Source organism: Takifugu rubripes, chromosome 10 (genome assembly GCF_901000725.2).
Source record: "Takifugu rubripes chromosome 10, fTakRub1.2, whole genome shotgun sequence".
Classification (NCBI taxonomy): Eukaryota; Metazoa; Chordata; class Actinopteri; order Tetraodontiformes; family Tetraodontidae; genus Takifugu; species Takifugu rubripes.
In genome coordinates, this window is record NC_042294.1 from 200,701 (window position 1) to 213,522 (window position 12,822).

Consider the following 12,822-nt stretch of genomic DNA (forward strand, 5'->3'; position numbering starts at 1 on the left):
TGCCGGACCTCACTTCCTGTGTATACTTCCGCCTTGTCACCGTCAGCGCGTGGAAACCCTCGTCACAGTCTGTGAGCAACGGTCGGAAACATCTCATTGCGCACCAAGTCAGTCAGTTCGCTCGATGGAGAACGTTACATTTTAACATGATGGTAAGACTTCTTTGATCGTTTGTACTTTACGATATGAATGGGGATTCTTGTTAGGTGTTTTGGACATTTATTTTAGAGACTGTATTTGATACTGTGGTTGTGTCAAGGCCGCGCTTGTTTTGGTGTGCAAGATAAAGTAGCCTGCATTTTACAAAATATTCGCATGGGCATAGCCTAAAAAAGCTAATTAAGATTAGAAGAATTTGGGAATCAAAAAACGTGTCACCGATAATCTTTTTAGATTCCTTATGTCGTGAAAAGTGTTGCCATTTACGTCTGTAAATAATCACGCCATGGGGCTTCCCACCTTGATAAAGGAACTTCCTCACTTGCTTGGAAAAACAGTTTTAGCTCCTCCTTCTACTTTTAAAGAGCTGCAAGCAGCTAAGCCAGCTCTTTCATGCTCAGCATATGTACTTTGACTGACTGATCAGCAAATAAGTGACCTGTAGATGATTGGTTCCAGAGCGAGCAGCTCACACCGAGCATCATCATGAACAACAGGTTTGGCCACGGAGTAGAACTGCTGCTGGCTCACATGAACATAGAAGACATCATAACAGCTACAGAGAGGCTGTATCAGTTGGAGGACGAGCAGGAGGAGGAGGGAGGGCTATCATTTGAAGAGGAAGGCCTTTCCCAGGAGGAGATGGACGACAATGAAGAATTGGGGGATTCAGAGGGTTCAGGGAGCGAGCCAAATGAATATGTAAAGGCTGCTGATGGTATTCAGTACGGATCTGTGACAGACCTTTTGTCCTTCGTCAACCGTGTGTCTAATATGCAGTCGGCCGCCCTGAAGCACACATCTGAGGAGGTGGGAGTGCTGCTTAACAAGGTGAGAATACCCAAAACAGCATTATTGAAGGTGTTCACTGTGACCTGATTGGCCCAACTGAATGAGTTGAGGGGTGATAGTGCGTGTGTGATTGGTGTTTTAATGCAAGAGAATGATGATGTTTATAGTTATTTCCGAAATATTGATTATGTGTTGGCAGAAGTACATGATCATGAAAAATGGCCGCTACCAGATAAACATGGATGTACTGCTATTTCCATGGAAACTGACATACAAGAATCGTGGGTCTGGTCTCATTCCAAAGGGCTCATTTGGAAAAGTGCACTTGGCTCAGGATGCAGTGAGCAGGAAGAGAATGGCCTGCAAGCTGGTGAGTCCGACAGCAAAGGCTGGAATCCTGTCTGTGCCAAGGGAATTCCAATTCCGCCTCAGGGCAATGGTTATTACCATACACCTGACAGGTTCTGTTTATTCACACATCTACACCTTTGAACAATACATTTTGATGAAAGTAATGTCAAACCAACATTGGTAGTGCTTTTGTGCAACAATAGGTAGCTGAACACCAGTGTTAGAATGAAAAAACTGAGTGTTTAAACACAAAAACAGGAATTTGCTGTTACTTCTCACATCTCATATGTGCTCATTTAAAATGGGCATGTGACACATTTCATGAGAAAAATCATGAGTTTACCTATTTGCACCAAAGGAACAACTAAAATAAATAGATCTGCATTGAAGGGGACAAATAAGTTGGAATATTGTACATACAAACCAGTTTAATATCAGGTGTGTTCATTTTCATTTAAAAGTGTAATATATAATTTTAGGACTAGAAATGTATTTGATGTTTTTTTTTTAATAAATTAGTGGTGCAGGTTATTGCATTCATTTTATATAAGAGATTTTTTTTTTCTATATATATATCTTCCTCACCCTCCTGGGTGGTGCCTCCTTCCTTCAGACTTGGGTCCTCTACCAGAGGACTGGGAGTCTGACGGTTCTGCGCAGGATCTTAGCTGTTCCTAGGACTGCGCTCTTCTGAACGGAGATCTCTGATGTGGTTCCTGTTATCTGTTGGAGCCATCTACTCAGGTTGGGTGTTACTGCCCCTAGTGTCCCAATCACTACTGGGACCACTGTTGCCTCTCCATCTCCTCCTTCAGCCCTTGGTACTTCTCCAGCTTCTCGTGTTCCTTCTTCCTGATGTTGCTATCACTTGGGATTGCTACATCTATCACCACCACTGTCTTCCGGCGTTTACCCACCACCACTATGTCAGGTTGGTTGGCCACCACCAGGAGACTGACTTCTCTCCGTGTTGCCATGATTTTTGCCTCTAGCCTTCTACTCCGTGGGGCCATTTGCACCGTATGGCTATTCATGCTCTTCATGTTATCTGTGGGCAGATGATATCTAGAAGGGCAAAGGTGATCGCAACTGATGGGGTTGAACTACCTGAAGGGAACATCACAGTTGTGCAGGACAGCTACAAGTACCTGGGGATCCCGCAGGCAAATGGTAACCATGAGGAGGCAGCTAGGAGGTCAGCCACAGCCAAATACCTGCAGAGGTTAAGACAGGTCCTGAAAAGTCAGCTGAATGGTAAGCATGAGATCCAGGCCATAAACACCTACGCCCTGCCAGTAATCAGATACCCTGCTGGCATAATACCCTGGCCACTGGAAGAGATACACGCCAGTGACATCGAGACAAGGAAGCTCCTCACCATGCACGGAGGGTTTCACCCTAAGTCGAGTGTCCTGAGGCTGTACACAAAGCGAAAGTAAGGGGGCCGAGGACTAGTACGTGTCCGAACTACTGTCCAGGAGGAAACAACAAGCCTCCAAGAGTACGTCAAGAAGATGGCCCCCACTGACCCACTGCTGAGTGAATGACTCAGGCAACAAAAGCCCAGCAAGGAGGAGGAACCTGAGGGGCTATCATGGAAGGACAAGCCCATGCATGGAATGTACCACCGACAAATTGAGGAAGTGGCTGATATTGAGAAAACATACCAGTGGCTGACAAAGGCTGGACTGAAAGACAGCACAGAGGCTCTACTCATGGCTGCACAAAAACAGACCCTGAGCACCAGAGCAATAGAGGCCAGGGTCTACCATACCAGACAAGACCCCAGGTGCAGACTGAGTGGAGATGCCCCTGCCCCTGAGCCTCCTTCCCCCGAAGTGTGTTTACTCTTGCTCGCATGAACAATATTGAGGAATAGTGAAGGGTTTCCCCTGCTTTTTGTCATCATCAGTGTGTTGACACAGTGAGTTGTGGAGATACACAGTCCAAAACCAAATTATTCTTTCCAGAGAGAGGGATGAGAGCAACATTAACAGATTCTATTTCAGCTATAGCTACCAAACAATATGACCTATAACAACAGTTGTTGCTAGAATAAAACATCTATGGTGTCTTTGATGTGTTAGCATTAAAATCTGTTGCTGCCAGTTTCTTTTTACAGTATTTTTGCATAAAAAGTGGCTAGCTTTGAAGGTTCAAGCTGAACGAGAAATGACTCACTTTTGTGTCTAATATTATCAGAAGTTGTTATCTTATTCATCAATAAAATAAACTGGTTTCCCTGTAATGCTCGTTCAAATATAAAGCTTGTATGCAAAGTCCCTCACATTTACAACCTGTCATCATCCTCACAGATTTCCATGGAAAATTTTAATGCAGCTGATGTGGAATTCCAAGCCCGGTTCCACCACGAGAACATCGCAGAACTCTATGGTGTATTGCTGTATGACCATAGCATCCACCTGTTCATGGAAGCAGGTGAGGGTGGCTCAGTACTGGAGAAGCTGGAGAGCTGCGGACCCATGAGGGAGTTCGAGATCATCTGGGTGACCAAGCAAGTCCTGCGTGGGCTGGAGTACCTGCACTCGCACAACATCATCCACCACGACATCAAACGTAATATATTTATTTGATAGCCAGATAGCATATGTTTTCTCCACCCCACCGAAATGGTCTTGGTCACTGACAAAAGCCAGTTTTAATTTCTGTTGAGAAATACTGCTTATGATCTAAGGAAATATCTCACAGTTCTGGCCGTGGTTCACACTCTTTCATGAGCATTCTATGTTTCCTGAAAGCTTAAGGTAATCAGGTCAGAATGTAGTTGTATGTGCAGGCGGTGTGTCACTGTGGAACATTGACATAGGCAGGTTAGCTGACAGGCATGTTGCAGGGATAAAAGCATTACTGAACTGGTCTGATGGCCCAAGGCTGACGACTTCCTGGAATTATTAGACTTCACAGGCTAAATAAAATCCCCAGTGAAGAAAACCACTTTTTGACAAAGATCAGCCTTGACCTCAGACAGTGGTGCAACAGGCCTTTTTGTTTAAAAGCTTATCTACCTTTGACTGTGGAATTCATTTCCTGAGGCTAAAGCCACTAAATTGAAAAACTTCAACAAAACCCTGAAACCTGTCTAATATTTGTGAATTCTAACAACCCTTTCCTGTTTTTTTTTGTAGCCAGCAACATTGTCTTGATGTCTGACAAGGCTGTGTTAGTGGATTTTGGACTGTCCGTGCAGATGACAGAGGAAATATACATTCCCAGGGACCTAAGAGGAACAGAGGTGAGAGAAGAGAGAAAATTGAAAGGGTGCAGAAAAAAGTGGCTTTTATTTGTCTTCGTGCCTTGCCTGGAGTGTGTGTTTTAGAGGCAGGGCCTTGTATGACTCACAGCCCAGACTTCCCCAGGGACTAAAGAACGGAACATTTAGATCTTGTATTTGTTTGCTGAACCTTTTCTTATTTAAAGAATTGATTGTCTGCTATCAGGGTAGTCCTTGCATTTCTAACCAGCAACTTCGATCGAGTTAAGACAAGATTTCCCATGAAACCTTTGCCCCATCGCATGTCTCCTGCGTTAAATTTTGACCTCTATCCTGGATCACTTGTGGTTTCAGTTTTTGGAAAGTCCCAGCAGTAAAGAGTGAAAGAACTACTGAATGCACTGTTACCTAGGCTGACATTACAGCAGGAAAGCAGCCTGGAATTTCCAGTAAGACTTGCCCACTGCTGGCCTTTACTTTTCATACTACTGCTTGCAGTGCCCTCAGGCCACAATGACTGTTTTTTTTTTTTTTAAGTAATCTATTAAACTGCAAATGTTTGCTTCCTGTAACAAAAAATCTTAACCCAAAACCCTAAAATATGAGGAAGTATTACTTGGTTGGAGGTTTATTCTCTAATTCTGCGCATTAAATGTGGGTCTTGTTCTGTCTTTTAGATGTATATGAGTCCGGAACTGGTCCTGTGTCGAGGGCACAACACCAAGGCAGACATCTACAGCCTGGGTTCCACCATCATCCACATGCAGACTGGCAGCCCTCCTTGGGTCCGGAGATACCCACGGACTGCATACCCCTCTTACCTCTACATTGTAATTACTTTTGGTCATATTCTTCAGAACTCAGATCACTCTTTTGGTCACGTGCACAGCTAATTAGGCCAAAGGTATCTCAGTCTGGACCAAATTGACAAGAATGTTTATGTTATTCTCAATGCCAGCCTAGTATTTGCCTTGTAATGTTTTATTGTTCTTGTGAGAATAGTTACCTCTATGGTTTTAGCGTCACATAGCTTCCTTGCCTTGTGGTAATGGTGAGGATGAAGATTGCACGGGGCACAGGAGCAAAGTCCTCCAATGATTTGTCCAGGATAAATGAAATTATTAGAGTCTTTGCTTTTAAACAGAAGATGATACCGTACTACCATATTTTCTGGACTATACGTCGCTCCGGAGTTTAAGTCGCACTAGCCCAAAAATGCATAATAAAGAAGAAAAATAGATATATAAGTCGCACTGGACTATAAGTCGCATTTTGGGGGAAAATTTATTTGATAAAATCCGAGACCAAGAACATACATTTAATCTTGAAAGGCAATTAGCATGGATTAGCAATAGGGTTATGGTATGCTAACGTAACAAAATCAGCTACATGACCCAAAACGAACTGAGTACGTGTCTGCTTTGTTAACGTAACATATTAACAGTTATTCAGATAACTATAGCATAAAGAACATCCGAGCAAGTTTACCAAACAATCAAGTCTAACTCCATAGACGAAGCACTGCTTCTTCTTCTGCGTCGCAAAAGGAACTCGTTCCTCAGGTACACATGCCTAGAGCGCCCTCTTGTGGTTGTCAGTGTGAAAATAACATGTGAAATTCCGTAATACCGTATTTTCACAACCATAAGGCGCACCGTATTATAAGGCGCACCTTCAGTTAACGACATATTTTAGAACTATTTTCATACACAGGGCGCACCGTGTTATAAGGCGCATAGCATAGAAACTGCGTAGTGCCTGTGGTTTCATGAGGCATTCCCTAGATCGAGCTGCGCTAAAAGGAATGTCAATAAAACAGTCAGATAAGTCAGTCAAACTTTATTAATAGAATACATTAATAGAATACATTCTCACAACTCCATTCACTCCCAAAATGAATAAACAGCTGTTTTATTATTTTTCCCGAGTGACGTAGTGTTTTCGCGTAACACAGTTCGTTTAATAACAGCGAGTTATAACAGGCAGTGCAACATTTTTATCACAAGTGGATAGTGGAGTTTAATAAATCTTCGATTTAGCGCAACATTTTTATCACGTAGTACCGGTGCGGTAAATCAAACGTTAGTGCAAACACAATATACGGTAACTCGAACTCTCGAAGTAGTGCAAAGCAATAGCAATATAACAATAGCAATATAACAACGTTGCTCAAACGGTAATGTCCATATTCACAGTATGACCAGCCTTGTTAAGTTGTAAACACACAAAAGAAACAGGTAAAGCTCACTTTGTCAGTTCATTCCTCATCCAGGAATCCCTCGAATTCCTCTTCTTCGGTGTCCGAATTGAACAGTTGTGCGAATACGGCGTCCAACATGGCCGGCTCCGTCTCGTCAAAGTCGTCATCAGGGTCAGTGTCGCTGGTGTTGTCTGGCATTTCAGTGACAATCCCTGCCTTCCTGAAAGCTCGGACCACGGTCGAGACTGATATATCAGCCCAGGCATTTACGATCCACTGGCAGATAGTGGCGTATGCTGCTCGGCGCTGTCTCCACATCTTGGTGAACGTGTGTTCGCCTTCCGTCATCCAGCGCTCCCACGCAGTTCGCAGTCTAGCTTTGAATGCCCTGTTGACACCAATATCTAGTGGCTGGAGTTCCTTTGTTAATCCACTTCTTGCTTTGTTTCCTCGGAAGCTCCGTTGAGTCTTCTTTACCTGGCGCAGGTCGTCTTGTTGCTTCCTCCACTTCCGCACCATTGATTCGTTCACGTTAAATTCTCTTGCCGCTGCTCTATTTCCGTGTTCAACTGCGTGATTGATAGCCTTCAGTTTGAACTCTGCGTCGTAAGCGTGTCTCTTGCAAGGAGCCATTTTGGGGTCTTTACAGACAGAAATGGTTTGGGACTGAATTCCTATTTATCGCTCTTACTGCTGTTACTTCGGCCACGCCTACTGACTACGGTAGCCGCGATTAACCAATATTACCGTAATCCATACAAACGGCGCACCGGGTTAAAAGGCGCACCGTCGATTTTTTTAGAAAATTCTAGGCTTTTGGGTGCGCCTTATAGTCGTGAAAATACGGTAATGTATTTATTTAGGTCGCTCCGGAGTACAAGTCGCACCCCCTGACTAACAATTAAAAAGGTGCGACTTATAGTCCAGAAAATACGGTAGATATTTTCTTTATTTCTGATTTGGACAATAATTGTGATTACCATAAGCTATACTGGTGGAATAAAAGTAAGTAAATTAATCTCCATGCCCTTATAGTGTGATAGTTACATTTGTTACGGTTTCACACAATCACATACAAGATAACAGCTTGTCTACTAGCATAGCTCATATGACACCCAGGTGCTGGGAGGTCAAACCTACTATTTAACCTCTGCTAAATTTAAAAATTGTAACACACTTTTGAGTGGGTTTGTTTCAGATTGTATGGATGTAAAGATGCTAACCTTGTCATGATTACCTAACAGTAATAGCTGTCAAAGCTAAATCCAGGATTTTACTGAGTCTGCTTCCGATTATTTCTGATTTGACTTTCCATGGAAGGGGCTCTCTTTTTTCAAGAAGTCCTTTTTCTGTTTTATGAAATGATCATCAGCTCCACTGTTACTCACTTCCTCGTGAAACTGTGTTATACAGAAGCAACGTTGAGCTTCCCTTTTCTTCAGCTGACCCTGTTTACAAGAGTATCCTCAGACTGATACTAAGTGGCTACACATTTTTGGATTTGTTAAAGCCTTGTTTAATTTAGATCCATCATCCCTGTCTTGACAGATCCACAAGCAGGCTCCCCCTCTGGAGGACATAGCTGAGGACTGCAGCCTCACAATGCGTTCCTTCCTGAAGCGAGCTATGGAGAGGAATCCAGCTCAACGCAGCTCAGCATCTGAGCTACTCAAAGAGGAGGCCATCAACCCACCCAGGGAGGATCAGCCTCGCTGCTGGAGCCTGGACTCAGCGCTGGAGGAGGTCACGCTCACTCTGCTCCGACAACAGAGCGAGAACCATGACACCACGCAAGGTATGCAGCTCGTACGGCCTCACTAATGATCAGAGCCATTTCCTTGTTTAAACATGTTCCCCTTGGTGTTCTGCTGCAGAGTCGTCGCTGTGTTCTGAGAACTCTGGCCACATAAAGAGGAAGGGTTCTCTATACATCGACCTGGGAGCTTTGTCAGGCGTCTGCAAACTGACAGTGACAGGCCCCCCTTCTTCAGAATATGGCTAGTACTAGCCTAACCGGTATCAGATGAAACCATCAGACAAAGTTAAATAGGTGTATTGTTCAGATAGTTGCAGACTCACTGATGAATTGTGAATTACATCGGCGCTCCCTCAATGCTGAAGTGGGAGCTGTTCAACACTGCAGGCCAGTGGTCAGAAGAGATGCATTGTGGAAAATAGGTATTAGGCATTAATTACCATAGTTTCTGGTTCTGTTTATGTCATAGCATCCTTTGGGGTACTGGTACCTGTTATTTTATGGTAACTGTTATGGTAACTGAAACAATAATTGGCTTTTTTTCTTTTCTAGTGGAAACAAACAAATATACTTTCAATATGGTATTTATCACTCAAGGTATCTAAGCTGATGTGTGCTCAATGCAAATTTGTAGTTCTATAAGGACTTCTGTTTGATTCCTGTGGAATAGTAAGAGCATCATAATGCTGTGCAAAGGATGCTTCTGGAAGGCCTGTTCTAATTGCTTTATGTTTTGTTAAAACTTAAGGGCAGGGCTTTTTTACTTAAAAATATCTTGTTTCAGTTTCTTTAGAATTTCCACCAAATTTGAAAATGTGCTGGTCATTATGCAATAAAAACAGTAATATTTAAATCATTTTCTGTCTCTTTCCTCTGCTGGATTTTAGCATTTGAACACAAGGGGATTTTGTAATCAAGGGTGAATTCAACAGAATATTGTGGCAATCTTAGGTTCTTTTGCAGTAGTAAATCAGACATAGACTGATTCTGAATTCCTAACCACTCCTGTTCCTCATACACTGCTCAACTACTGGAGGAATGCCAGATATTAACACCAGAACACACACAAAATGAAGGGATGTCAACAACTAAACATGCAGCTATACTAAAGATGTACAGTCTCCACACAGGAACTGTAAAACACAGAACGTATAGCGTATGGAACAGCACCACTTTATATCAAGGCTTGCTGTGATCTTTTAACAGAATAAACTTATGAAAACACATTGTTCCAAAGCATGCTGGGAACTCATCTCCCCTCTGCTCCAACATGCTACTATATATTACATCATGGGGCGACTGAAGCTTGCATGATATGACCTTTATACACAAATCTACACAAAAAAGTTAATCCTGAGGCTGCATCTTTGCTCTATAAATGCCCATCATTGGACTGAGTCCTTTCTATTTCGGGCAGTGTTTATTAAACATTAGGATTTAATTGATTCCCCTGCTTCCTCTCTTTAGTCGTAAATGCAGCCATTCATTTTCAGTCTTCAGGCTCTGCAGAGAGACATAAAGTAGAACCGGTCAGCTGATGTGGGTGTTGACGTCACATGGTGTCACCTTTTTGTGGTCTTTCATTGGCGATTGCAAACAAGGACATGACGTCATCTGATCAGGAATATATTCAGGAACAGATGTCACTGCTGTTCCGACAACAGTGGGAAGATGTTATCCCTGCAGGTGTAGCCAAACAAGGCCAAATGACTCTAACATATGGCAAATATAATTTTAACGTCTGTGATGACCCAGCAGACTGCAGTTTGGAATGAAGAAACCAAAGAAATGTATGAATCCATATTTACTTTGGTGCAATTACTTTAACATATTTGTAGGACAACTCATTTTAGCCAATATTTTGTGCTTATGCCTTAACACTGTATCGTTCCTTTGTCTGCTTCTGTAAAGGTAAAAAAAGTTAGAAGTCAACAAAAATTTTAGTAGCTAGGATATGTCCACAATGTAATAAGAATTACATGGTTCTTATTTGTCTGTACCAATTTGAGGTAGTCAAAGTGAACTACAGATAATATTACTTTCAAAGGAATGACAACAGGAAATAAAAAATAAGTGATGGAGAAAAAAAAACAGTGAGCAGGTAGATTAAAGTGCCACAGCGCTTTGTTTCTTTTTGTAGTTACTGATTGTTATCAGTTTCACACATCTGCATAAGAGAAACCCACTGTTTGAGCCCCTGACTCTTCTTGAAAAAGACAGAGCGGGGGTGTAACCAGGGGCTCCGCTGTTTAGTAACTTTCACAGGGTGTAATCAGAAAGCTTTATGAGCGTTTCACCCTGTACAGAAAACAAACACCATCACCTGCTGGTGGATTCCAGTAACATATTGTGTCACTTCCTGTCTTCTCAATCGTTCGTTGGTTGCACTGTGCACGGTGTGTTGGATCTCCCTCTCCTCTGCCTCCCTCTCCTCTCCCTCTCCCTCTCCTTCTCCCTCTCCTCTCCTCTCCTCTCCTCTCCTCTCCTCTCCTCTCCTCTCCTCTCCTCTCCTCTCCTCTCCTCTCCTCTCTCTTTACCCAGCCGGCCATCAGCAGGAGGGTCCCCCTACATGAGCCTGGTCCTGTTTAAGGTTTCTTCCTGTTAAAGGGGAGTTTTTCCTTGCCACTGTTGCTTGTCTGGGGTTAGGCCCTGGGATTCTGGAAAGCGCCTTGAAACAATTTTGATTGTAAAAGACGCTATATAAATAAAGATTGAGATTGATTTGGATTCACTTGTGTGTGTTGGATTTACTTTACTTACTTCACTTTACTTAAAATTGAATTCTTGGGAGATTCTAGTTACCTGATAATAACAGTGAGAAATAACCCATATTAAACAAATGTAGGGCTGTGCCGATTATTAGCATTAGCATGGCCTCACCGTCTGTTTCACCCGGTGTCTGTCTGTTCAGCGTCTGAAATGTTTAGTTACTCCTCTACCTCCTTTAGTGAAGGGAATAGGTGCAGAAAGTATAGTTTATTAACCACTATGGAGGCGAGACTTAGTGCGCTTGAGATGCGGTTCCGCAGCTTGGAGTTGCGTCAGGTAGCCAGGAGAAGCTAGCTGTTGCGGAGCTGCCTAGCGTAGCTACAGCTAGCGGTTCCCCGGCAGCAGCCGGCTAGCCAGGGCGGCTGGGTGACGGTTCGCAGGAAGCGTAGCCCAAACCAAAGGCCCACGGTGCACCACCACCCGCTTCCCGTGGCTAATCGTTTTTCCCCACTCGGCGACACACCCGCTGAGAAACCGACCCTGGTAATTGGCGACTCTGTTTTGCGCTACGTGAAGCCGACTCCACCGACCATAGTTAAGTGCATTCCAGCGGCCAGAGCGGGCGACATAGAAGCCAATCTAAAGCTGCTGGCGAGAAGTAAACGTAAATTTGGTAAAGTTGTTATTCACGTCGGAGCAAATGACACCCGGCTTCGTCAGTCGGAGGTCACCAAAATTAACTTGGAGTCGGTGTGCAACAACGCAAAAACGATGTTGGACTCCGTAGCATTCTCTGGTCCCCTCCCCAATCTGGCCAGCGATTAAATGTTTAGTCGCATATCATCGCTTTGTCGCTGGCTGTCACGGTGGTGCCCCAAAAACCGGATGGCCTTTGTAGACAATTGGAGCACTTTTTGGGAAAAACCTAGCCTGATTATGAGAGACGGTGTCCATCCCACCAGGGATGGTGCCTCCCTCAGTTTTAGTTGCTTGGCCAATTTTATTAGACCCAAAATGACCTGACAAACCAGGGTCCAGACCAGGATGCAGAGTTGTAGTCTTACACACCTCTCTGCTGCTTCCTTAGAACCCTCATCCAGCAAAAATAACATATTCGCCTTTGGAGCTGCATAATGACCTCCGGCCCCGCTGAAGTGATTGTATATCGTCCAAGGTAGTTTTCTCTGTCAACTGGACTGGGTTTCTTCTCTTGAAGACGTTTCGCCTTCTATCCAGAAGGCTTCTTCAGTTCTGAAATCGCTGGGGAGAGAGCTTGAAAATATATAGCCCCTGTGGACCATTTGTATGCTAATGATCTGGGTGGTCACCTGAGAGTCGTTAGCAGGGTCGTTGGTCGGGTCGTTCACCTAGTTTCTGTTGAGGTGTCTCCCCTTTGTCTGCTGGATCACATGGTGATGAGTCACTGGGTCTCCTGGAATGGTGTGAATGTTTGTTTTGCTCTTGGAAGGAGTGGAGGACTGCATTGTATGTGGGTGATAGGAAGTGCCTCAGGCCACCACCTCTGTTTAGGGATGGTTTTTCCAATTTAACATGGATAGCTTCCTTGACACCCCTTTCAAACCAGCGGTCTTCTCTGGCCAGTATCCTTACTTGGCTGTCCTC

The 12,822-nt window shown here is 43.8% G+C and overlaps 1 protein-coding gene across 2 annotated transcripts; it reads left to right on the top strand.

Moving 5' to 3' along the window:
- Positions 1 to 18: 18 nt before the first annotated feature.
- LOC101069247 (mitogen-activated protein kinase kinase kinase 8) lies at positions 19 to 9,346 on the top strand. Of its 2 annotated transcripts, XM_003977086.3 has the most exons (8): positions 19 to 152; positions 619 to 990; positions 1,151 to 1,321; positions 3,618 to 3,879; positions 4,449 to 4,555; positions 5,212 to 5,364; positions 8,283 to 8,529; positions 8,609 to 9,346. In XM_003977086.3, the coding sequence occupies exons 1-8, from the start codon at positions 147 to 149 to the stop codon at positions 8,734 to 8,736; spliced, it is 1,446 nt and encodes a 481-aa protein (XP_003977135.2). In that variant the 5' UTR covers positions 19 to 146; the 3' UTR covers positions 8,737 to 9,346. The 2 variants fall into 2 exon arrangements, with proteins under 2 accessions (XP_003977135.2, XP_029698559.1); XM_029842699.1 differs by lacking the exon at positions 1,151 to 1,321.
- The last annotated feature ends 3,476 nt before the right edge of the window (positions 9,347 to 12,822 follow it).

Coding starts and splice junctions, on each gene's coding strand:
- LOC101069247 (XM_003977086.3), top strand. Junction 1,322..3,617: donor AGAGAATGGCCTGCAAGCTG/GTGAGTCCGACA, acceptor TCATCCTCACAG/ATTTCCATGGAAAATTTTAA. Junction 4,556..5,211: donor GGGACCTAAGAGGAACAGAG/GTGAGAGAAGAG, acceptor TCTGTCTTTTAG/ATGTATATGAGTCCGGAACT.